The sequence below is a fragment of the Trachurus japonicus genome, chromosome 16 (genome assembly GCF_045865225.1).
Source record: "Trachurus japonicus isolate A0001 chromosome 16, Traja_1.0".
NCBI lineage: Eukaryota > Metazoa > Chordata > Actinopteri > Carangiformes > Carangidae > Trachurus > Trachurus japonicus.
The window spans coordinates 17,384,949-17,409,379 of record NC_140922.1 but is presented as its reverse complement, the minus strand read 5'-3'; the positions used below and the strand labels follow the sequence as shown (position 1 = coordinate 17,409,379).

Sequence of the window (24,431 nt, the reverse complement as noted above, 5' to 3'; positions counted from 1 at the left end):
TACAGTTTGCTATCAGCTTGCCTATCAACTGCTGGGAAAAATCAATGTTCTTCATATCTTTGGCTGTACGATAAAATGTTTTTCTCAGTAATTTACCATAGCATCATCAGTCATAAAATGCGCTAAGGCCGGCAGCAGCTAATGATGCAGCCAAATTACTACAACTGTCAGATCTCTGTCAAGGGGTCAAACCATCGTTTCTAAGGGTTTGCCTTCAAAATAAAAGCCCAAATAACGTTTGAAACATCAAATTTGAAGCGACTGTCCGATTGAACTTCAAGTGTTGAGACGCACTGGGGGAAATTTGCATTATTATACAATATTTAATACACAATTCTTTGGTATTTTGTCTTTGAGATAGTAATTAGTAAGTAGTAATTAAAACAGAAACATTTTAACTTCCGGTTTGTCCGGCCTGTGTGTGTGTGTGACTCGGCGCTGAGGGGTGTGTTCAAAGATTTAAATCCCTCAGACATGCGTAGACGCTGATCCGTGCTGCTGGGTGCGCCATATTGGCTGACTTACATGGGGAGTGGAGTTGGACAAGCCGCCTGAAAAACCTAAACCAGTTTCCGGACATGAAGCATTTCGAGGATAACAAGTAAATCAGCAACGGTAGGATTCATTTGCTCCCTTCGGTGCACTGCGTTTTATTTGCCAAAATTGCTCGCCATTTTTTACTGCGAAGAGGTTTTCGGTGAACTCGAGTTCAATGGATCCCAGGACCGCTTGGATCCAGCCGGAGCAGAAGGGACCTGCCAATTCCCTGTGGATGCAGATTTGGGAAACCTCTCAGGGATTTGGAGCTAACTCCGGCATCGACAACCACCTTCACCACCAACGCAACTTTGCAGCGCAAAATTCAAACGCCACGGACTCCAATGGCGAGTATTGCAAAAACGTAGTAGGAGCACCGCCGCCGCCGTCGATGCCGACACCGACACCGACGCCGCCGCCGCCGCCGCCGGGGGTTGTGTTTGGGAAACTGCCGAAGCGAGACGGCGGCGGAGACAGGGGAAGTGTCCGGAGGAAGGGCTCGTTGTCGCCGTCGTCCTCGTCGCTGGACTCGGAGGCCGAGAGCTGCTCGCCCTGCGGCTCCTCTCTGCAGATCGACAACCTGAACGTGTCGGAGGAGGCCCACCGGTTTTTACACTACAGCGAGCACGAGTTGAACGAGAACAACCTCAGACAGCAATACCCCCCTCCGCCTTTCCACACTGTTCAGCAACACTGTCGCAGCATGCAACAACCTAACGGCCACACCCCCACGGGGATGAAAAATCAGCTTGGGAACAAGCACCACCACCACCACCACTACCAGTCGCACTCATCCGGCCGCAGGAGGCATCTGAACAGGGCCAACACTTTCCACGGCATCAACCCGCTCCTGTCCTACGGCTGCAATGGACACTATGTAGACTCTCCCTGCAGCCTGTGGAAAACCAGGCGGTACAGCCCGGGCATTAATGGGTAAGGACATGTGGAAAGATTTAATTTCTACTAGTCATGAAAGGGTTTCTCAAAGTGAGGTCTGTGTAGCCCCCATGGGGGTCTTGACAGAATTTAACCTGGTTTGTGGTTTCTGCATATCTAATCTAAGTATCTTAGAAAAAAAAAGCAGATGTTAACTAATGCATTTGATGCATTTGAATATGGCTTTTCATATAGCTTTGTATACTGTGGACTTCATTAGGCCCTAGCAGCTCCATACCCTGTAACAATTTCTAATTTTCCACATGAATTCTCAAGCACAGTGCTCACCTTGTCTTCCCTCTTGTGGATAAATCCATGATCCCAACATGTCTCGTTTTCCCATGTTTTAATGTGCAGTCTGCATGAAGAGATCATGGACTTCTTCAACTTCATGTCACCACGTCCGGAGGAGGAGGCGATGAGAAGAGATGTGGTGAAGAGAATAGAGAGTGTCATCAAGGACTTGTGGCCCACAGCACGGGTGAGTAGTAGGATGGTCATGTGGCAGTGCAGATACTCCGAAAGGTAACTCAGGCCGTAGAAAGGAGCTGTACTCCACTCTGGCCCACATACGTAGTTTTATAAAGACGGTGACCTCCATTTAGATTTTCTTTTATTTCATTTTTTTTTTTTAAATTGAGACAAAGTCATGCTGTTCTCTATCCTTTGCCCTCTTCACTGCCATTTTACAGACGTTAAACATTCCTGCGTCAAATCCATACCATTTCCCAAGTTGGATGTTAATGTTTGTCTACCATGGCCCTTAACTTCACAAGCTCAAATGTCTTTATCTCTAAGCAACAGACAACTAGATGTTTCAGATATTTTTTGAACGGGTACGTTATCAAGCAATTACTGACGCATTTGACACTGGGCATGCTTAAGTTTCCTGTTAGTTTATCTTCATGAAGCTAATAATATTGCGTGTGAGGTAAAGATTCAACCATCCGACACAGTAGGTAACCGATGAGTGTTGCAAAGGACTGCTTTATGTTGATGTATGATGTGTTTAATACGGCGTTTTCTCCCATTTTACCTACCTGACCTGGAAAGATTATGAATGAATTCCCTCCTCTCTGACAATCTGTCTAAACCATACAGTGTATTTAAACCGTGTGTTACAACCTTTAGAAAGAATAAGACTTATTGCAGGGCTGTTGTATTGGACTCCTTTTGAATTTTACAGGTGTATTTGATAAATCAGTGCCTTAACTGTCAAAAGAACATGGTGTATAAGTCCATTGCAGACAAACAGTGCTTTTACAAAAGGTATGCAGAGGCACCAGCTTTAAAGAGAAAGGTGGGGGGTGGGGGGGTTAACCCCTAATGAACTGGATTGTAGAAAGACGATACACAAGTGAGCAGACTTGGTCCCCATCCAGGACTCTATATATTTTCACTTTCAATTTACATTTCTTATATAGGATTTTTTTTTATTCTCAGTTTTTATCATTGTATGACCATGGCTCTTAATTCAGTTATTTGATGTCTTGTACTGACTCTAGCTTATTACTTTTCTGAATTACTTTGCAGACTTATTATATACTGTATAAATCAATGCTACTGTCTTATAGCCATCCCAGCAGCCACTGCGTCCGGAGGTTTACTGCGCTTTACGTATCTCATTCGGCCATGTTGTTGTGGGCAGTCAACAGCCTAGTTTTCATTTCACATCCAAACACATTTGTTTACATATAATCATCATTCATGAAACTTGGATTCTTAAAGTAACACAGTGAAGTATTTTCCATTTTATTTTGCCAAGAAAATGTTAGTTTACTTTATGACAAATAGCGTTTTTTATGTGTTACTATTGTAAACATTGTAAACTAATCCTGGCTCACAGAAGTCCCACTGGGCCTCATGGGGAACAGGATTTCTTTTTCTATTCCTCTAAAGACCATTTTGTGTCAGTCTACCAAGCTGTTGAAATAAAAATGTTTAATTTGTGTAGTGGGCTTTGGTCTGAGGCTGTTCAACAGGAAAATGAACATATCACATAGCAATAATCTTCAGTATCGGAGCGTCCAGTTCTGCAGAACCCAATGGGTCATATTTTGAACTGCCTTTAGACTTTTCATAGAATTTGAAAGACTTTATACCAAAATGTATTGTATTTAAGTCTTGCAGCATTGTCCAAACTATGAGACACAGTCAATTTATGGTTGACATGAAAATGTTAGCCTAGCAACACATACTTGTGCTATTGGCATGCAGCTGGCAAGAAGGCCTGTCCTACTCTTTACATACACTATTCATGGATGAGGTGAGCCAGAGCTTCATAAAAACCCCAGTGTGAAATGACGAACAGTTTATTCTAATGTGTGTTTTGGCGACTTGTCTTATCTTTCTGTCAGCAGAAAACATACCAGGCGTTACACCTGCAGACTTATCGTGTTCTTGAATAAAGAATATATGCACGGGAGGGGGGGGGGGTAAATAAATTATATTTTTAACCTGTGGCATGTCCAAACCAACCTGCATACACACACGTGCACAAGGGTCAAACAGGTTTACACACAAGCAATCAAACTGATGATGTTCACCATGAGGTGTCTCTAACTGAATCAGGCATTTAAAATTTTTCTCATTCTCTGCAGGTGGAGATATTTGGCAGCTTCAGCACCGGACTTTATCTACCGACAAGGTAACTGTCAGTGTTTGTAACTGTCTTGCACAACCTTGTCTTAGATGTGCTTCTTTTGAAATGTTTCAACGCCATGCAAGTTTTAAGAACATAGGAGCGCATCATTAGGTTTATCACATTCAGAGTAACATACAGAGTTCTTTGTTGTAGAGAAATAAGGCCCCCGATTCCAAGATCAACAATAATTCTGAACTGGATGTGGTTTTTTTAAGATGGACTAACTATAACTAATTTAACTTCTTTCTATCAATGTACTCTGTAAAACTACGGTACACAGTAAATCCACTGTAGTTGAAGTTAACATTTCTTTTCATGTATCTGGTTCTTCTAAAAGTCGTGATCTGTCAGATTGTCCCATTGTGCTTGCAAAACCTCTCCGCCCACATCTTTGGCTCGGTGGCATGGAGCCTGGCTGGACAAAGCAGAGTTGTGCACATTTCCAAAATCCTGAATTAGTTTAGCAGCATAAAGCCAGGCTCTGATGTTGTGTTGTGTGTTTTGTATCACCTGGCTACACAGTGTGTGGAGCCAGAATACTCAGGGAAATAAACTTGGTTGAATGCAAAGTGCTTTGTGGTTTTCTTCTTAGTGACATTGACCTGGTGGTGTTCGGAAAGTGGGACCATCCTCCACTGCAGGAACTGGAACAAGCCCTGAAGAAACACAACGTGGCTGGCCAGTATCCCATCAAGGTCCTCGATAAAGCTACAGTAAGTCCCAGCATGAGTGTCTTATTTGTCTTTGGCCCACAATGTCATGTTCACAACCGGCTGAAGTTCTCAACAGTGGCTTAACAAAAGTTTTTTTTTTAAGTCACCTCAATACTTTTCTGACCTGTCTCCAGGTGCCAATCATCAAACTTACTGACCATGAAACAGATGTGAAAGTGGACATCAGCTTCAACGTAGAAACTGCTGTGAAGGCAGCACAGTTCATTAAAAGCTACCTAAAGGTAACCCTTTTTTAAATGAAATGTTTTCAACACAAATGCTGCCTTTTTTTATTCTTTTTGATATGTTTCTGAACGTTTGTCTTGTATGTTTTGTAGAAGTACACTGTTCTGCCACCTCTGATCTTCGTCTTGAAGCAGTTCCTGCTCCAGAGGGATCTGAATGAAGTCTTTACTGGAGGCATCAGCTCATATAGCCTTATACTAATGGCCATCAGCTTCTTGCAGGTACATATACATATGCGTGATTATAGTTGTGACACGAGACATTCTCCTTCTACTACCTTACGATTCAATCTGCACTAGAAGACAAGACGCTGCACACAAGTTTGTATTTTATCAGTTTCCCCCCATCTAAAAACAAGGTGCTCTCCAATAATGGCTAAAGGCATAGGCAACATATATGATAAAGGCCAGCACCATGGATGTATGGCCAGCACCCAGATACAAGGGGAAAAACACACTTCCTGGTATCTGTCATAAAGAGTGCACACTGGTACATGACTGGTCATACCATGCCAGTTAGACTTAAAAATACATTTAAATGGAAATGATGGCAAGATGACTTTTACTTTTAGATGGCACTTACTGGAAGTGCTGTGATGGCACTGCGTTGAAATTCAAATTGATTCTTTCCTTCTGGTCCACTTTGCCTCATTGTCCCTTTAAACTTGTCTGTTATTGCACATGACATGCCTATAACAGGGATGCAAAGCGCGCCGAAAAGCGAAACTCGCTTTTTTCATGACCAATTAGGTGACTTGTGTGAATCGTTCAGATCCGAAGAGTTTTTGTTTTGAGGGGGGGGTGTCTCAGCGTCTCAGCGTCTCAGCTGGGGTCAGTAAAATGTTTTTCTAACAGGCTGACAGTGACAATCACGTGAAACTGAGGCGAACTCATTCATGGTTGTCTCTGATTATATTGATAACAGCCTACCTCCAATGTAGACGCGCGACATGCGCGCTCATTAAAGCGGCGCGTATCCGCGTGCAGTCGGTGCAACGGCGACGCCGTTTTCCCCCCGTGCATGTCTGTGTATGGCGAGTGCATTGTGGAGCTGTGCGCCGCGGACATGCACGGTTCCCTACGTTGCTGTGTCAGGCAGGTGTTTCCCACGGAGCTCTGCCCTGTTTCAGAGGTGAAGGAAGCCCTGAGTGGAAAGACGTCGCCTCCGCGATGTAGAATGTGTTCAATTAAAGTGAAACTAACACATTATATAGGCCTATATGTCCATTACACACTGAATGAAACATCCCATGTCTTTATTTATTCAGTTTATTTTAATAGTAATAATTATGACTAACATTCAGTGAAGACATAAAATTCAGTATCTCCAAAATTTAAACATTGCAAAGGATTTTTTTTTTTTAAAGCATTTTTAATATAGAAATGTTGGCCTTCTGAAAACTATGTCCATCTTTATGCACCCAATACTTGGTTGGGGGGTTGAACTACTGGAAATTGACTTTTCCATATTGTAATGTAATTATTTGTTAATGGTGAGCACCCCCCCCCCCCCCCCCCCCCCCCCCAACGCCACGCCACGCCACGCCACGCCACGCCAGACAATTCCTCTCTTTTTTGGTCCTGACCCGTTTGCATCCCTGCTGTAAGTGTGTCTCGATAAAGGCCCCATTAGGAAATGAAGCGTTCCTCTCCACTGAAACACTAGAGGGCTTTGAATTTGAAATGGTTATAGGAAGGGTTGAGTTTGTTAGCAGGATGAAATGTATCATTTTGTAAATATATGAATGCAAAAACAAATATTACAACATAAGTTATAATAATAGAAGTATAATGTAGAAGTTATAATAGAAGTTGTATCTCTTTCTTGCATCACAGAATTGTCTGTATGATGATAAATTCTCCTCTTGTGCTGATCAGTTGCATCCTCGCATTGACACACGGCGAGCCAACATCAACCTGGGAATCCTGTTGATCGAGTTCTTTGAACTGTACGGTCGCGATTTCAACTACATGAAAACCGGCATCCGAGTGAAGACTGGAGGGGCCTACCTGTCCAAGGAAGAAATGCTCAAAGCCATGGGGAACGGAAACAGGCCATCAATGCTCTGCATAGAGGATCCAATTCAGCCAGGTCAGACTGGGATTTTTAGAAGGCATTTCAGTGACGCTTGACATGCTGCCCTATCTTCTTCTGCACTGGTTAAAATGAGTGACACTACCTGTTAAGCAGTCTTTGAATTTAATTTTTCAATTCTATGGATTGTAACACAACTATAGATATGTTGGATTGAGTGTCTATATAAAATCAAGCCAACTGATTCTCTTTTGCCTTCCAGTCTCTTCATCTTTACTGCTTTGTTGTTGTTTGCTGTATTACTCATGAGTGAGTTTTCAGATGAAATCCTGATTTACATTTGCTGATTGAAATGTATTAATTTCCAAAGGAAACGACGTGGGCAGGAGTTCCTATGGCGTCCTGAAGGTCAAGCAGGTGTTTGACTTTGCCTACATGGTGCTGAGTCATGGAGTTTCTCCTCTTGCACGTGCTTACCCCAACAAAGAGTATGACAGGTTGGACTATTCATGAAACCTTTTCTGTTTTTCTGGCTGCTTGTTTTTTTAAACCCTAAACTCTTGAATTTGCTAAAGACTCCAACGGAATCCCTTCACATTCAGCATTAATGTTCACTTTAACTTGTGAATGAATTGATTCGACTTTGGGGGTTGAAGGTCAAGGTCACAGTGACCTCCAAACACACATTTTAGCCATTACTTAAAAAATTCACACAGCAATTATGACACAAATCCACAGAAACACTTACTATTTTATGATTTGAGTAATTCAAGTTTTTTAGTACTGTTGTGCATTTATCTTGACAGCGTTATGGACTGTGCCTTTTCTCTGTGTTGCAGTACTTTAGGGCGCATTATCAAGGTCAGCCCAGAGGTGTTGGCCTACAGGGACTGGACAATCAAGAAGTGGGGAGAGAAGCAGTACGCCAAGCAGGAGAACCACGGTAACTTTATGGCAACGTTAGATTTCCATTTACTTTGTGTAACATTTAGACTGGAATTTTGTTACTTCCAGAAATGTTTCCATATTCTTAAGTGTCAATTATGTAATGAATATACTCCTCTGACAAACTGTTGAACCAGTGCACACGTGTTGTTCACCAGGAGTCTTCTGTTTGGCCTTAGATGTAGAGAACTGCGAGCAGGACTTTACCAGGCTGACGCTGGTTTCTGTGGAGGATCAGAGAGACAGTTCCTCCCCCCTCAGTGCCGACTCCCCGTCCCCTTCTCCAGTCTTCCTTCCTAGCCCTCAGCACCATTCATCGTCATCGTCGGCATGCTCGCTCTCCTCCTCCTCCTCTGGAAGTGACATAGTAAGACCATCAGATGTTTTGACCATTGTAACGTTTACTAAATCAGTAAATTGGTGGGTCATGTCCATAAATGAAGTTACTTAACTTTCTTTTTCTTGCCTGACTTGGTTAATCTGTGTGTCTTTTTTTTCTAGGAGTCTGATAGCAGCATTACCCAGAGCAGTAATGCTACAATCCATCTTCAGCACCTAACCCTAACTTCAGTCCCTCCGGTAATCCGGTTAGCTGCTGACCTGAGGGCCGCACATCCAGCAGGCTTCATTCACACCACACCCAGGGTTGGTTTGTCTTCTTTGTCAGAACAGATATGACCATGAAGATTACAGACTTGACATTTGATACATTTTGTCTTTCAATGATCAAAAAAAAAATCACATCACACATTTATGCATATTCTCATTTTGTCCCCCGGTGCAGATGTCCCTCCCAGACAACCTGACGATGCCCCCACTCTCTGATTGCCAGTTCTACCATGAGAATCCACCTTCGATCAGTGTCGTGCACAGCCACGCATCACAAGTGGCACAGATGTCCCAGCACACCAACTCCACGAGCCCTCTCCCCAGCCCCCTCCACCGGCTCCACCACCCTCACATAGGAGGACAGCAGAGCCACACGTACGCCATGAGATCCAATTGCCATGGCTCCCTCGAGCCGCACAAATTTATCTTCAAGCACAACCGAGGTCAGAACCACTCTCAAGGCAACTTCAGTCCCCAGCGGCAGTTTGTCCCACAGGGTCACAACACAGCACCAGGTTTCAGGAACCAGCAGCAGTACAACCGCAGCACCTGGCGACGCAGGAAGAGAGACAATCTTCCCGCTCTCAACCAGAGTAGATGAAAGACTCAAGGCATAAGGATTTTTGACATTACTAGTATTAGTGGTGAAGGCCTCACTCAGACCATGATGAGTCTTTGAGTTGAGATGCTGTGAATTATTCATTATATGGGGTATAATAATTTCCTTGGAGGCTCTCAAAAACGCACCAACATCATACTGGAATTCAATTGATCGATCTCTGCTAGCACTGTACAAGCACCAAGTGATGCCACGAGGCTCTTGCAGGTGAAGGATGACTGTGGTCAGTTTGTTACATCGGTCTGATGATGACGGTCGGAGCCCTTCCTCTTAACTTGATGTACACCAGCACAGACTTTGAGTTGAATGAGGAATTCCTGATTCCCAGACTTGAGTTCTTCTCACCAGTGTCACTTCCCCTGCAGCCAGGACCTGCAGCTGGTCGGCTGAAGAGTTTGGTCAAGTGTTTCCAAGTGTCCATGTGACTTGAACATCTCAGAACATCATGTGCCATAGTACTGAACTAGTTTGTCAAACCTGGTCTCTCTCAAAGTTGTGGACCTTTTTTTTTTTTTTTTTTTCCATTTGGTCTTCTGAATGCAACTCTCTATTAGCACGCTCTTGATGCAGAGCTCTTACAGCTTTGACTATCATCTGCAAATTGTACTCTGGACTGAAGCAAAGCACTACCCTCCTACCTATGCAGCGCAATGCTGACTTGATGTTTTTGGTGTGACGGCACAAAACGGACCTTGTCTCAAGTGCTTAAACTGTGATGACTTGTTTGAATGTACTAAGTGTTTCTTTTTTGTGTGTTGGTCATTATCTTTTGTTCTCTTGTTTTTGTCACTGAGGGATTTGTTTGTTCACATGGCACTATGTTTTTGTACTGTAAACATTGCCACCTTATTTTAAGTTTGTTGCATTTCTATGCAGCAATGACTTGCTTTTATTTAATTTATTTCACATTTTAGTTTTATTTTAGGGGTTCTCCCCACTATTGGTTTGCTTTTTTTTGACTCTAGACTACATTGATCTGTGCAATAGAAGGATTTAAGGGCCTTGAAGGAATGTGTTTGTGTGTGAACAGCTTTCCAGCACAAGGGGGAGCTATGGTATAACAACATGATAAATGTGCCAAAAATCCCATGATGCCAATATTTTCTTTTTTTTTTAAATTACCATCACATATGATCACTTGAACTTTTGCCAACTGCCTGTCCAAATGTTTTTTGGTTTTTTTTCACCATTAGTTTTCATTTCATACATACTACTTTCATACTCAGTGGTTTGACTTTTATTTGGGTGCATTTCCCATTGATAGATCACAGACTACGGGGGGAAAGCGCCTTCAGCAGTGTTTACTTGTATCATTTCAAAAAATAGGTTTCAATAACAGTTGGTGCTACTTATTACCAGCAAAGTGCTTGTTTTCTGCCTTATATCTCCTTTGATTCTGTTAAAGCAACAGGTTAACTGCCTTGGTAAATGACCAAATTTGCCCCTTTTCCTTGTATGTAGCTGAAGCTTTCTTTGTTTCTACAACCACTGTCAGGGTTACTTTTATTTTTACATACAGCTTCTAGGTGTAAACTTAAGGAGCAGACTCCTATTGCGGTCAGTAATTGTTATCATCAGTGTCATGACTCATCTTTTTTTTTTTTTAATTCAAAGGCGATAGTTGCATACCGGTTGTGTAAGAGGTCCTTGGTTTCCTCTTCATATTTATAGTAATTATTACTGGAACAAGGTTTCAAAGCTACACATGTTACACAGCCATCCATATCATGAGTTGAGAATGGGTTGGGTTGATACTTGATACACCCCATTACAGACTTTTTGGTAGAGCCAATAACAAAACCAAACTCTGAAGTCATACGTTTCAAGAGACTGGCTATTGTAACACCTCGGGTACCAAACTGATGGATTTAACATGATACTCTTAGCATTGTCCCCTTGTTTTCAGTGCCCAAATCCCCAGCTCATATCTATGTAATTGATGATGGGTTGTAATGTGTAAATGACTGACATATAGATGTTTACCTTGTTTTTTATGTAAGTTTTTCTATTTTTTTAATAAACATTTTAAAACTCCATTTCTAGCTGACTGTGTAAATTTGTTTGTGTCATGCTTGCTCTTGTGTTGTCCAGCATGGAATTAAATTGGTTTACCATCTAACTGAAGTATTTTTGGTGCTAGATGTATTTTATATATGTTATGGTATGTATTGCATGGTTCCCAATTGGTTCTCTCTTTCTGCTAGGTGCCACTGGTGTTGCATGTTAGCTTCCAGTGTTTTTGGAGCACTTTTATAGTATCATACTAGCATGTTCAATATAGTCACAGGCCTGGTCATCTGTTGACTTGTAATTCCTCATGGTTTCTCATGGGGGCACTGGTGGATCTTGACAGTCGTAAACTTTATAGAAAGATTTTAGTTGCACGATTAACACTAGATTCTCTGCTTGGGGAAATATAGAAAATAAAGTACCATAAATAAACAAAAGATTTTCCATATCTCCAGATGAGTTTCAGAAATAAATTATTACTAGGTCCCCATTTAACTCATTCAGGATTTATGATATTCTAAATCATGCATGTATAATAGGATACACAGTAGAGCATCAGCTAATGTGGTCAACATAACTGCAAGGGGAATATAATTTTCTTCAGTGTGCTGTAGCACATAAAGCTTTGGATACTATCCATTATGGCCAGTCCTGATTATGACAAGGTGTTGGTGAAGCTGTGATGATTGATGTGAAACAACCATATCACAACCCTAATAATGTGGATTCACTGTGGGTACCACACTGCACTGCATCAACTTTTCTCACTTGAGGTAAAAATATGAGACCCTACTTCTATACTATACTAGGTGAAAAATGTCAGTAGCCATTAAACGGCTGGATCAGGAGAAACTAAGATAAAGTGATGTGACAGTCTTTACTTTGAGACTCCTAAGCGTTAAATCTTCAGAAGTTTAGTCCTTGTCAATCATTAAGATTACAAAGGTCTGTTAGATGTTGGATAGTCCACCTATGACAACAACTTCCCTATCTCCAAAACAAATGTGGGACAAATACAGTTTTTATGTCGGACAATGTGTAACACCCATTATCAATGAGAGGTAATCAAAAATGCTGATAGATTCTATAATTTTTTTTACATAAACAAAAAGACAGCAGGTTTCAATTATACCACTGGTGCTTTTGCATTGCAAAGCAAAACATTTCCTTGCAGAAGTTTTGAATGTTCCATGGAAGGCGCCTACAACCAGGAGTTACACATTGTACAGACCGAGCTAATCCTACGGACATGTGACCCTCTCTCTCTCTGAACACTGTTAACCTGACTGTGTGTTTTTGTGAGTGTGTGTGGGGAGTCAGATGAGTGCAGCTGGGTAGGTCAGTGGATAATGCTGTTGACTATGGATTGGGAGGTTTGAAGTTTGTATCCCACACTGGGCCAGTATGTTGCAGAAGAAGAGGTTGTTTTCTAATAACTCTTTGCTTTGTATTTGCTGTAATCAGTAGGAATCCTACTCAGGCTAAACTCTTTGGTTGAGTTCAAAGATCTTACTGTAAGAAGAAGAGCTTGTTTTCTTATAATGGATATGTGTTAAATGTATTTGCTGCAATCACAATTTAGTAGTATTTTGTAGTAGATATTACAGGACGTGTAATGTGTGGTAATAGTATGGTGGAGTTGGATAGTTCTGTGGGTAATGGCACTGACAGAACAAGTGATAAACAATTCACAGGGACAATGACAAAACTTTTATTAAACAATGTGAGAATTTACAGACTTACAGACATTTACAGCTTTTTTACATAAAAAAAAAAGTGTCAGCTTAACGCCAGCCCCAATGAGCAGCGATACCTAAAGGCTACTAAACACACACACACACACACACGCACATACTCAAACAAACACACGCACACACATCATATAAACAAGCAGCCAATTTGTTTGAAAGTTAACTTTCTGGTAAAGATGGTATAGACCCCCTTTCCTACTTCAAAGTCCATGCTCTACTCTCATTTCCTCTTCACTATTGTGAAGTTAAAGATGTTTTTCATAACACAGATGATAAGGTGACTATCACAAGCAACCTACTAATAGGCCTACATAAAAAGTGCATGATTTGTCATCATCAAAAAAAAAAAACATGAATCAATACTGAATTATGTATGAAAGAAGCCTCATAATTCAGGAACAATACAAATGAATAAGTAAACTCCAAATCACAAGAAAATGTGTCAGATACTGTTACCAGGTTGAAAGTTGTGATGATGGATTAAACCAATATCTAAGTTTATTCACATAGGTATCAGGCCAAAATTAGCCAAAGGTTAAAATTAAGAGCTTGACTGGTCAGTGTCATTAGCTGCTAATAATAATCACCATTCCTCCACGTCCACATGAGTCTAAATGTTTGTAATACCAGCAATGATCTAATGTTTAAGCACATTTTGAATACTACAAATGGGAGGAGTGACTCACTTTGCCTTGTAGATGACAGTTATAATTATAGTTCCCCCATTAATTATTATTTACATAAAATTTTTTGAATGTATGCCATGTAAGATCACAGTAGATTTATTTTTAGAAAATTATCATTTTCTGATGGTAGAATATATATACTGTATATACTCAGTGTTCAACCTTGCTTGAAATAAGCTGCTGCAAACAAAGATGTTTCCATCTGTGGGTGTCAGTAAACAGAGCATAACATAATGCACATACAGATATGTAAACACAATTCATGAGCCCAGTGTATGACATACTATTAGTAAAACAGTGAAAGTGGCAAAACCAAATCAAGGCTGCATGTTACTGTAACCAAAATCTAATTGACTGAAGCATCACAGAAGATTATTTTTATACTGATTATAGAGCAAATGAAAATGAGCCCTTATATCTCCAATTACACTGAGAACTGACGCCACCAGGAACAATGTATAAGAGGGTCTGTCAGGAGAACTGCCACAAACTGATAGAAAAAAAACACTGAGGTACTGAGATGTTTTGTTTTTTTTTAGTCTGCCAAAATTGTTGAAACAAAAAATCTCAAAGAAATACTGCATGTGATTATATACCCCGATTTAACTTAAACATATTAAAGTAAACATACAAAATAATTAATGAACACTCAATGGTATTTTAACAAAATATCAAGGGTGACTTGAGGTTTTGAAGGCCAATAACATCAGGTGTGTCTCATAAATCAGCTCCATAGCAAATCTGTTGAGGTGTTGGAGAGATGCAAAAGCCTCAGTACATTATCCCTGAAACAATTGTCTAATGGCGCAGATATGCCTCAACATATACTACCTATATACTCGACATACCTCTCATCTGCCATTCCCATCTTTCTTTAAACTTTAAACTATGTAACGAAGCAAAAATAATCTTGAAAAGATGAGAAATCATTATACAAACAAGAGAACAGAGGTGGATTGTGATGAAATAGCTGTAGAAAGACATGGATGCATGGACTAATGATGCAGGTGAAACAAGGCTCATATGGTTGGATTCCTGAGAGCAGAGGGGTCTGTGCCTGTGTGTGCGTGTGTGTGCGTGTGTGTGTGTGCGTGTGTGTGTGTGTGTGTGTGTGTGTGTGTGTGTGTGTGTTCACATGGTGCAACACTTGTTCTTGTGTGTGTGGGAGTCTTTGAAGCGGAGTCTCTGCTTGGATCGATACTTCTCCAGGTAGGTCAGCTGTTTGCTGTTGATGGCTCCGCGGCGCTTCCTGAAAGATATAAACACACAAACAGAAGGTGAAAGTCAGCTGTGTTACTTTTGAAATCATTGCTTTCATCGTCTGTAAACACTAACTACTAACAACTTCTGCAAATCCATTAAAATAATGGAAATTGTATGTGTGCAATCCTATATTCTTTAATGATGTAATCTATCTTGTTGGCAGTATATTACAATAAAAAAGAGAAGTTCAGTGTTATTGCTGTTGTAGGTGTGTATAATTATCACATGGTGGGGTATTATAAAATGCTTCATACTAAATAACTTCAATACATACTGTATATTCATAAGAGCAAGCACTCTTCCTAAGTGATGTGTTATAACTGCACGAGGATGAATACACAGGATATGGTATAGAAATGTACGTACTGCCTGATCAGTTGAATCGCGTCTTCATACTTCATCCCACTCTCTATCAGAGCCAAAGCAACCAGCACAGGAGCCCTGCATGAATGCACAAACACAAAAATACACACTCAGTCATGTCTATTTCTGTTTGGCCTGATGCCTCAAAAATAACCATAGTTTGTCGGCATCCTAAAAAAAGCAATGATCTGGTTGCTGGTGGTGTTTTTGGATGTGTTTTTGTTTAATTTTTCTTATTTGATGTGTATCTCACCGTCCAAGTCCAGCCACACAGTGAACAGCCACACAGCTGCCTGGATCCTCCTGAAACTTCTTCTTAAGCAGACTCAACCAATCATCAACAAGCTTACTAGGGGGTGGGGCCCCATCATCAAAGGGCCAATCCTGAAACAGAAGAAGAACATTTACCCCCCATAACAATGTGTTTTGTCACAGGAGTGTGAACAATGTGTCTGTGTGATGTATCCTTACCACCACAGTGATGCCATCTTTCTCAAGCGGTGTTTTGTCATAAGTGATGTCACAGACTCGAACCACAGTTGTGGCACCGAACCGCTTCAGGTCCTGCAGGGGGACATCCGTGGTACAGGAAGGTTTTTTGTATCTTATCTTATCTTAATTAAGCTCTGACAAGTCATCATGGTAGCAACACATTTCCTTACCTCTATGAAGGAGGTGAGTGTGTTGTCTGTGGGGTTGTGAGTGATGAGGAATCTCATGTTCTTGTGGCACAGTTCCACCGGAGCGGGACGGTTCATGGTGACCAGTGTGACCTTTGACCTCCCAGGAGGACTTGTGACCTTTATGTGTTAGCAGGTAGTTGTTAGTTATAAGTTCAGTGTCAAGGAGAAGGCCTATATAAATGTGCATAGCTTCCAATAAGATACACAATTACTTTTAAAGCCAACCAGACAATGTTCACAAAATGGTCTTAGAAAACTCTGTATGTCATAACATACCTCAAACATTAAAGGTGATTGACATGTCATGGTCATGGTCATGGTCATGGTCATGGTCATCGTTCTTAGCACCCAAATATCACAAGCTTCACTCTACAAGGGTGCTAAAGGAATAGTTTTCAAAAAAAAATAAACACTCTTATATTTATCATATACATATAAACTATTGGACAATTATCCTAGCTTATTTCAGCCTTGTTAAAAGTCTCAAAGTGATCTGTAAAACTACAAATTTCACAGTCATTTTGCAAATTTGAGACAAAGATACACATGTTTGTAATGTTAATCACTAAAAGTTAACTTATTTCTATGCTACGCTACTAAACTAGCTTAGCATTATGCAAACAAACTCCCGGCTCCAACTTTATTATCACTGTACAAAGAGTCTTAATCTCAAGCAAAACAAAACAAAAAAACAAATCTATTGCCCCAAAAAAGTTGAACTCATTGTTCAAATTATCTCATAATTCACAATAATGAATCAGCAAGATAAACAAGTTAGAAATAAAACACAGAAGTTAACTCCCCACCAATGGATCAACCCAGCTGTTTTCACTTTGTCTTTTTTCGGGGACAGCTGCACAACTGTATGTTGACTGATATCCTCCTTCAAAACCCTGTTGAAATTTAGTGTCACTGTCCTTCTCATTAGTAGGTAAACTGAGGCTGTGAACGTCCCACCAAGTAGAATAACTGAAGAGGTTGCGTTTACAATAAACGTATAGGCCTACTGGATGTAACAAACATGACAAAGTAGTCACAGCTGTCTTTGGAGCAGTTGCAGCATCTCTTTTTTATCTGCATAGCTCTTACTCACATTTTCACTTATATAACAGGGATGTGAGTGTATTTTAGGATGGCATTTTAATTTCAATTATCTTAATTCCAGCATGCCTCACATTCCCCAACGTGTGCACAGCTACTATTTTAGCACTGATAAGAACTATTTGGTGATATCAGACTCCTCGTGTATGACTATGCCAATGGCGAAGGAAACAAACTGAAGTGGATAGACTGAGCCAGCGGGTGACCAGTGATGGCAGCTTATCCACACCACACAGCAGCAGCACACACAGCAGAATAGATTTGCTGCAACTTTTTTGCAGCACACTTTCCCAAGAATGGGAGGCATATAGGCTTATTTGTTCAGACCTCACTGCAGTATTGTTGGCAGTGCATAACTGTATTTGAAAAGCATACCAAAGAAAAACATTCACCTACAAGAAGACATTAACACTGAAAAAGGGGATGTGTAATTTGAACCAGGAAAAAAAACAAAAACATAAAATCCTGAAACTGGTCGTGTGTGGTGAATCAGAACAATTCATTAAAATGCAGGGCCTGGTTTCTCCTCACCTTAAACTGTGTAGCTGTAGCAGTTGGCTGCTTTGTCTTCAGGTCTCCAGGTAAACCTAGACTTCCTGTCTGTTGTAGAACTTCCTCTTTATAGTCTTTGAAGTTATTTTCCCAATTCTGAGGTCCTGTTGTGACTCTCTTACGCCATCCGTTGACTGTATCCTATAGTCCAAGAGGCTACAGTGTGTCAAGTCCTCCTCCCTTTGTCTCTTTGTCTTCCTTAATAGCGCTCTCTTGCCTTCTCGCTCTCTCCAGTTTGCTTCCTGTGTGCGAGACTCCGCTTGTTACCCCATGAGCTGGCTGGTTCAGAGGGCAATGGCCTATGGTCTTTCAGGGTTCAGGGTCCCAGGACAGCATAGTCCAGCTTCATGGGTCTAAATGTGTTGGGCGTGGCAGTAGTCACCACTCCGCCGCACAAACTCCATCAACTAGCAGTTCTAAAATAATAAATATACAGAAAGATAAACAGGTCATAAATAGTGATAAGAACTGTTACTAATAAGATCTCAGAGATTCAGCATTTGTTCCAGTGGTCCATATACTGCATCGGCTAACTCAGACAATATTATGTTGCCACTTTATGGCATTATTAGTTGTGTAGAGGCCTACTGGAGGTACTTGATGCACATAGATAAGCATCCAAACGCACAAACATATGGCCATTTAAAGATTCTAAATGCTTTTATTTATGCTTTTATTTTGGCTCCTGTGAGGAGATTGTTCATAAGAGAAGCAAAACCACCTTCTGGCGACATGAACAATAGACACATCCATTGCATATATATGGGATTTGCTGGTTGTGTATGAGCTTAGCAAATGTGGTTGTAGGCAAAACACCAAGACCACTAGCTGATAAACATATTCCAGGCCAGTGATATTTGCAAGGAACTGATTCAGCTTCATCTGAGCAGACTCATTCACAGTTATATGCACCATATAAACAGCTTGAACAGACATGTATAAAAGTGTTTGCATGAAATGGACAAGAAAGCTTGGCAACAGATGACAGATAAGCCATGAGCCAGAAAATCTAATATATAATGGGGGCTCAAAAAATATAGAAAATTGTATTAGATTAGCCTGCACAATATCAACAAAATTAAATTTGGTCTCAGAGGGAAAAATAAGAAAATCCAAAATGGAAATGTTTATTTCACCTAGTCTAGGTGGACTTTGTTAATGTGGCTAAGGGCCTTATTTTACATTATTTTGCAGTTGAATGATGAGGGATGGGCACTGCTGGGAAATCAAATTGTAATTTTCTCTGAAATTAAAATATACATAATAGACTCCTCTTGATAAGACGGCAATATGTTTTTAGAATTCAAAACAAAAACATTACAGCAACTTATAATAAGTGAGAAATGTAATATCCTACAAGAAATTAGAAATAAGAAATGAGCTGACACCTCACGAAAGGTCAATTACTTTATTACTTTGTCACTGGCTATATATAAGCTTTATTTCAGTCAGGTGCATATCTCTGCAAATGGACAATGCTGTTTATTTTCCTGTTTAGTAATAGAGGGATCTGAGATTAAATAGCGAAGGTGGAGGCCAGCGAGCTGGTTGAGAGGGAAACATGTAGGAAGCTGTTCATAGATGTAACCCTCCTCCCGCTCACATGCCCAAACATTCAGACAAACAACCAGGGAAAGCTCCAGGGGTAATCTGGGTAATCTGTGGTCACCTCTTCACCTCAGCTGGCAGTACAAACACACACACACACACACACACACACACACACACACACACACACACACACACACACACACACACACACACACACACACATAATCACATGCCGACTTACTCACTCACTCTTCCAGAAGAGTGTAGCTAGTCTATTCCAGGTTGTTGATCTATTATTAGGAATTTATCCTGTGCTATCACTAATCAGGACAGAGGTCAATTATTTTCCATCTAGTCCATTCAAAATGTACTCTTGTAATAAGATATTGAATTTAAATAAAGTTTTTAAAGTTTGTGACACAAGCACAACAAAATAAAAATTGACAAGCACAGGATAAAATCCAATTCACATCACACAGCAAAAATGTCACAGACAAGACAAAGCAGTGGATTCAATGGAAGTGAGAAACAGACCAAGTATAAAATACAAAACATCTAAACAAATATCCAATAAAAGCACAAACTCTTCACAAGTATTGCGCTCACTTTAGGCATTTAGCTGATACATAAAGCAGAGTGGCATGATATTTAAGACAGCATACAGAGGCTGGATGGTAGACGTACAAGTCCACTCAAAACTATGAATCCAATCTTCCCTGTTACCTTAGAGCGCAGTTAGGTTTGTAAAAACAGGTGCGTCCCCAGTTGGCTGCCTGGCTGCCTGGCTGTTTCCCTGTCACAGTCTGGGTCAGGACCCAAAGAAGTTAAAAATGGATCTCAATATTATTTTAGAGCTGTGTTAAGTTGTCAGACATTTCCACAGCACCTGCATCGTAAGGCTGAATGAAACACAGTAAGCCTATAGGTAAGTAGTAAAGACACAGCAGGTTAGTAGCAGCCCCAAATAGCTGTAATAGTGCATTCACTTTCATTGCTTTCCAGTTAGCACCTATAGAGGAGGCTTCAACTAACAGCTCCCATCACAAGTCACTCTGGAAAAAGAACATTATGCTAAATGCCTAAATGTGAAATAGTTCTGTAAACCTATGCAGCCTTCCCTCTTACCTCAGTGGACAACTTGGCTGCTGAACAGGAAAATCCACAAATGACTAGCAGTTCCACCAAAGTCCTGCAGCAGCACAAGCAGCAGCAGCAGCAGCAAGCCTACAACAGTTTGAGTGCTGACATGCAATCAGCTGACTGCCTGTTATAGTAAACCCCTGTAGACACTGAATACCTGCAGCTGTATTTATAGCTGTATCTATATGAGCAGCTGATTCTGTGACACATCAGATTTTTGTGGAGACAAAAGTCTCCATTGCTGCTGCACCTCTGTCCTCAAGCTCCCTGCCTGTTGCAGCGGAGTTCTGTAATTAGCTTGTTTGTACTATCATTAATAAAACTGCTATGCAAATGAGTTTCTTTGGAAATTCTCTATAAGTGTGACAACATGTCTTATCTGTTAATCAAGTTATTTCTCTAAAAGTTGCGTAACCTGCTGTGGCAGTTTGCCACACAAGCTGCAAGTCAGAATTAGAAATCTTTTCCAAATGCTATATAATTATAATATCCAGTTATACATTAACAGCAATGAGACAAATGCAATATCTATTTAATGTGTGTGCTTACCGCCTAGCTCTTCAATATCATCCCCAAACACAGACGAATCAGCAATTCTTCTGCCACTTTGCCACAAAAAGAAGTCCACCTGCTCTCCGTGTTTTTCTGGCTGCCAGAAGCTGAAATGTCTGGTTTCGAAGCAGAAAGTCTCTCTGCAACAACCTGTGGCTCTGGCCCCACTGTCACACTGAACTATCCACCTCAGCCGTGTCCCTCCTCCCTGCCTCTCACTGCGGCGTACAGCGTGTGCGAGTGTGTAGCTCTACCTTGCTGTAGCGGTGCAGTGTGTGCTGGGCTGAGGATCTGCTGTGAGCTGGTCTAATCAGGCTGAGCAGCCATCTGACCCTGACAGCCCTGTCACCAACAGAACACTCCACAGCTAATGCTCTTAGAGGGAGAGGAGAAGAGCCTCAACCCACCCCCCAGCCCTCCTCCCTTTCCTCATCTTCCTCCTCTTCATCCACTCTCCTTCTTTCTCCCTCCCTTTTTTTTTCATCAGGCACTTGGTGGGTAAAGAAGAGGTGCTGTTCCCTCCTCCTCCTCCACTCTCCTCACCCTTTCCCTGAGGCTGATGATTACAAGGTTTAGTCCAAGAAGACTGTTTTTAGACGTGTAATAGACGTTCGCACTGACAGAATAAGCACAGATCAGTGTTTTTTAATCCATATTCTTCTCAAAAACAATGAAAAGACCGTGCGAAATCGTTGTTCTCGTGAACATTTTCAGCGATGACACGTCTGTCTGGACCTTCTCTTGTTTTCCTTGCCTCCCTCCCTCCCCCTTTCCCCTCCCAGTGATGACTAAAAATAGCCAGTTCTTTGAGCTACCAGACAGATTGGACAAGTCAAACGTTTGAGCCCCAGTGCGTGGAATTAACTTTCTCCTTAAACTGACAATAGCACCAGGTTGTTTGTTTTCTTGCAGCCAAAGAAACCTGTGAATCTGCAGCAGTTGATCTGTTCATGCAGAAATGAAATAGAGCGAGTGGAAATGGCTAGAACACAATTTATAACCAGCTGCTACCAGGAAGACCTTGAAACAAACCCATGCAGTTTTGGGTCTTTGAGTTTTCAGGATGTGTGTTGAAGTCCTCTGTATCTGAATGCTGACAAGGTTATGGTATGGAGTGTTATGGTATGGAGTCGAGACAGTCACAAGGCAGTCACAGGAGGCCGGGGGCCTCACCTGGCTATCAATCACTTTGAGGGGAAGTTAATATGACTGTTCATGCACGCACAGAGCTTTAAAAAAAACACATCTTACCAGCTAAAATTAGCTGCGTCACTATTTGAACCATTCATGGCATTAAAGTCACTGTTTATGATCATGCATGGTGCTTATAGCCACAGCAATTTTCTTTATGTATATTCATCATCAGGCCCAGAGCTGCATGTGTTGCTCACAATGCTCACATTGCTCACAACAGCAAAATTGGGCTCTGGTATCATGCCCTGGTGTTACCCCACTGATTTTTATAACACTGACCCATAATCTATTTTATTCTGATAACAAATATAAATATAGCCACAAGTTGTGGTCAGACGGCTCCAAAAACAAAGTGACAGTTAGATAAAGAGCCTCAGAGAGAAGACAGTGGAAAAAGAGATGACTCACCTTTGCTTTGAAGCAACATCTAAACATAGAGTAGAAGTGACAACTGTACGGTTGCACACCCATAATATGTCTTAGATTCACATGCATTGAAAAGTGTCACTGCAATCTTAATTTAAAAAAATATATATATACATCAGACAGATTTTGCGTGGCATCACAGTTTTTAGGATTTCAAAGTAGCGGTTTAATAGTTGTTTAAAACCATGTGATAAAGGGGACAGTGATACACTTGGTAATTGAACAAACTTTATTTAGATATTCTTTTATAATGAATAGGCTGCATCACTGCAACTTGGAAAATGACTTTTGGTAAAAGAAACCTGTGATTTAAAATATTTCAAACAAATATTGTCCAGAACAGTCTGGACTTCTACTGTCATTTGCAGACCGAAAACTTTTTTTGCATGTGTCAAGAGGAGATATCATCGCCTCTTGCACTTGTCCTCATTGTTTCCCAGATCCACATAATCTTCCTCTCAAGGCCTCCTCTATCCGATCCTCCTGCGGACCAGTCAGGTCCAGTGTAACCATCTGTTTTGATGCTACAAATGGCAGAGCGCTGGCCTAAACATGGTTGCTGCAATGGTTTCTGGAAATGTGAGCTGACACCCTGTAGGTCAGCCCTCAGCTGGCAGTCTTGTGCTTTTTGAGGAGCCTAAAGGACACTTTGGGCGCTGGCCGTGGCCTCATTCCCAGATTCATGGAAGCAATGGGCTGACCTGCAAAGACTTCAGTACTGAATCCTTTTGCCAGCGCCACAAGGAAATGTCAAGGAAGCATGGAGGCCTTATTTTTATAAACCAGACATTGCTAATGGTGACGATCATGGTCATAATGAATCATTATGTTTGGGGCTGACTGCCAGAGTTGGATTAAAGTAGCAGCTATGAACTGAGATAATTTATTGCCTTGTTTTCTTATATCAGTGTAACAAATCAAAGCATCAGTGATAGCACGGATAAATAATATGACCATTTCACTTTACGTCACCTGATCTTTAGTCAAGCCAAACTTATCCTTCACTTCATATCTATGTGTGTGTGTGTGCGTACGTGTGCATGTGCGTGCATGTGCGTGCATTTGCATGTGTAGGTGTCAGTGGGAGTGAGTTTTTCAGTTTCAAAGATAACATAAAGTGTTGGGTAAAGTGTTTAATGTGGACTGGCTGATTAAGTTGAATAATTTACCGTTTCACCAACTGCTCAGAACAGCTAAGCATAAAAACATTTAACTCATTCCAACATCAATAAACATGCTTTACAGTATGATAATAAAAATTTGAGAAGTGACAGATACTTTGACCAAACATTACGTGGGTGGCTTGAAAAAGAAAACAAAAATGTGTAAGCTTAAAACTGGACGCACTGTTCCTGTTCCGTGTCCATCAAAGCCAAATGTGTTACTAAAACCTCTTCTCTGTAAGTTATCCTTGGCATTTGGCAATGATTGGTGCTATTTAAACCTCCTATCACCTCTATAGAGGCGTTAATCTGGATCAGGGCCTCCCGCCTCGCCCTGTTGTATTTACCACTGATGAATACAAACTTAGCCTCAAGTTAAAAAAAAAAGAAAAGAAAAAAAGCTGACCCACTGCATGTGACATAACCAGAGTAGCTATACATAACAACATAGCGCCTTTAAGTCAAACAGATTATTTAACAGTGTTATTGATAACCACAGCTGATACTTGTGCATCAATCATTTCTACAGCAACAACATTGATAATAAAAATACTGACACCAAGAGTAATAGCTTTTGTATTACAAAGTAATTTTAGCTGGTTAGCCGCCCCTGCTGTAAACTAAACTACTCAGAAACGAGGTCAGTCTGTCATGAATCAACCCTCCTACTACCAACTCCTGTATCGGTTTGGTTCTGTGTCATTCATTCCTGG

General features: G+C 41.0%; 2 protein-coding genes across 8 annotated transcripts; one reads left to right on the top strand and one right to left on the bottom strand.

Moving 5' to 3' along the window:
- Positions 1-516: 516 nt before the first annotated feature.
- On the top strand, positions 517-11,319 carry LOC146972256 (terminal nucleotidyltransferase 4A-like). The gene is made up of 12 exons (XM_085802283.1): positions 517-1,470; positions 1,831-1,954; positions 4,074-4,120; positions 4,710-4,830; positions 4,965-5,072; positions 5,169-5,297; positions 6,954-7,167; positions 7,481-7,607; positions 7,950-8,053; positions 8,235-8,422; positions 8,557-8,700; positions 8,840-11,319. Exons 1-12 carry the CDS (start codon positions 713-715, stop codon positions 9,263-9,265), a joined length of 2,490 nt encoding a protein of 829 aa, XP_085658409.1. The 5' UTR covers positions 517-712; the 3' UTR covers positions 9,266-11,319.
- Positions 11,320-12,988: 1,669 nt separating this feature from the next.
- Positions 12,989-21,669, bottom strand: LOC146972255 (protein tyrosine phosphatase type IVA 3). 7 transcript variants are annotated; one of them, XR_015037857.1, is made up of 8 exons: positions 20,933-21,669; positions 17,672-18,108; positions 16,019-16,156; positions 15,828-15,920; positions 15,610-15,740; positions 15,360-15,434; positions 14,575-14,979; positions 12,989-14,528 (listed from the first exon to the last, which is right to left on the bottom strand). XR_015037857.1 is itself a non-coding variant. In XM_085802278.1 (8 exons), exons 3-7 carry the CDS (start codon positions 16,112-16,114, stop codon positions 14,862-14,864), a joined length of 513 nt encoding a protein of 170 aa, XP_085658404.1. In that variant the 5' UTR covers positions 16,115-16,156; positions 17,672-18,108; positions 20,933-21,669; the 3' UTR covers positions 12,989-14,786; positions 14,823-14,861. The 7 variants fall into 7 exon arrangements, 6 of the variants coding, with proteins under 6 accessions (XP_085658404.1, XP_085658405.1, XP_085658406.1 ...); XM_085802278.1 differs by having other exon boundaries at positions 12,989-14,786; positions 14,823-14,979; XM_085802279.1 differs by having other exon boundaries at positions 12,989-14,786; positions 14,843-14,979.
- Between the last annotated feature and the right edge of the window lie 2,762 nt (positions 21,670-24,431).

Excerpts from the sequence above, each read along its gene's own strand:
- LOC146972256 (XM_085802283.1), top strand. The coding sequence starts at position 713 with ATGGATCCCAGGACCGCTTGGATCCAGCCGGAGCAGAAGGGACCTGCC. Across the intron at positions 8,423-8,556 it reads CCTCCTCTGGAAGTGACATA|GAGTCTGATAGCAGCATTAC; the intron begins GTAAGACCATCA and ends TTTTTTTTCTAG. Across the intron at positions 8,701-8,839 it reads TCATTCACACCACACCCAGG|ATGTCCCTCCCAGACAACCT; the intron begins GTTGGTTTGTCT and ends CCCCCGGTGCAG.
- LOC146972255 (XM_085802277.1), bottom strand. The coding sequence starts at position 16,114 with ATGAACCGTCCCGCTCCGGTGGAACTGTGCCACAAGAACATGAGATTC. Across the intron at positions 15,921-16,018 it reads CACTCACCTCCTTCATAGAG|GACCTGAAGCGGTTCGGTGC; the intron begins GTAAGGAAATGT and ends GTCCCCCTGCAG. Across the intron at positions 15,741-15,827 it reads AAGATGGCATCACTGTGGTG|GATTGGCCCTTTGATGATGG; the intron begins GTAAGGATACAT and ends CTTCTGTTTCAG.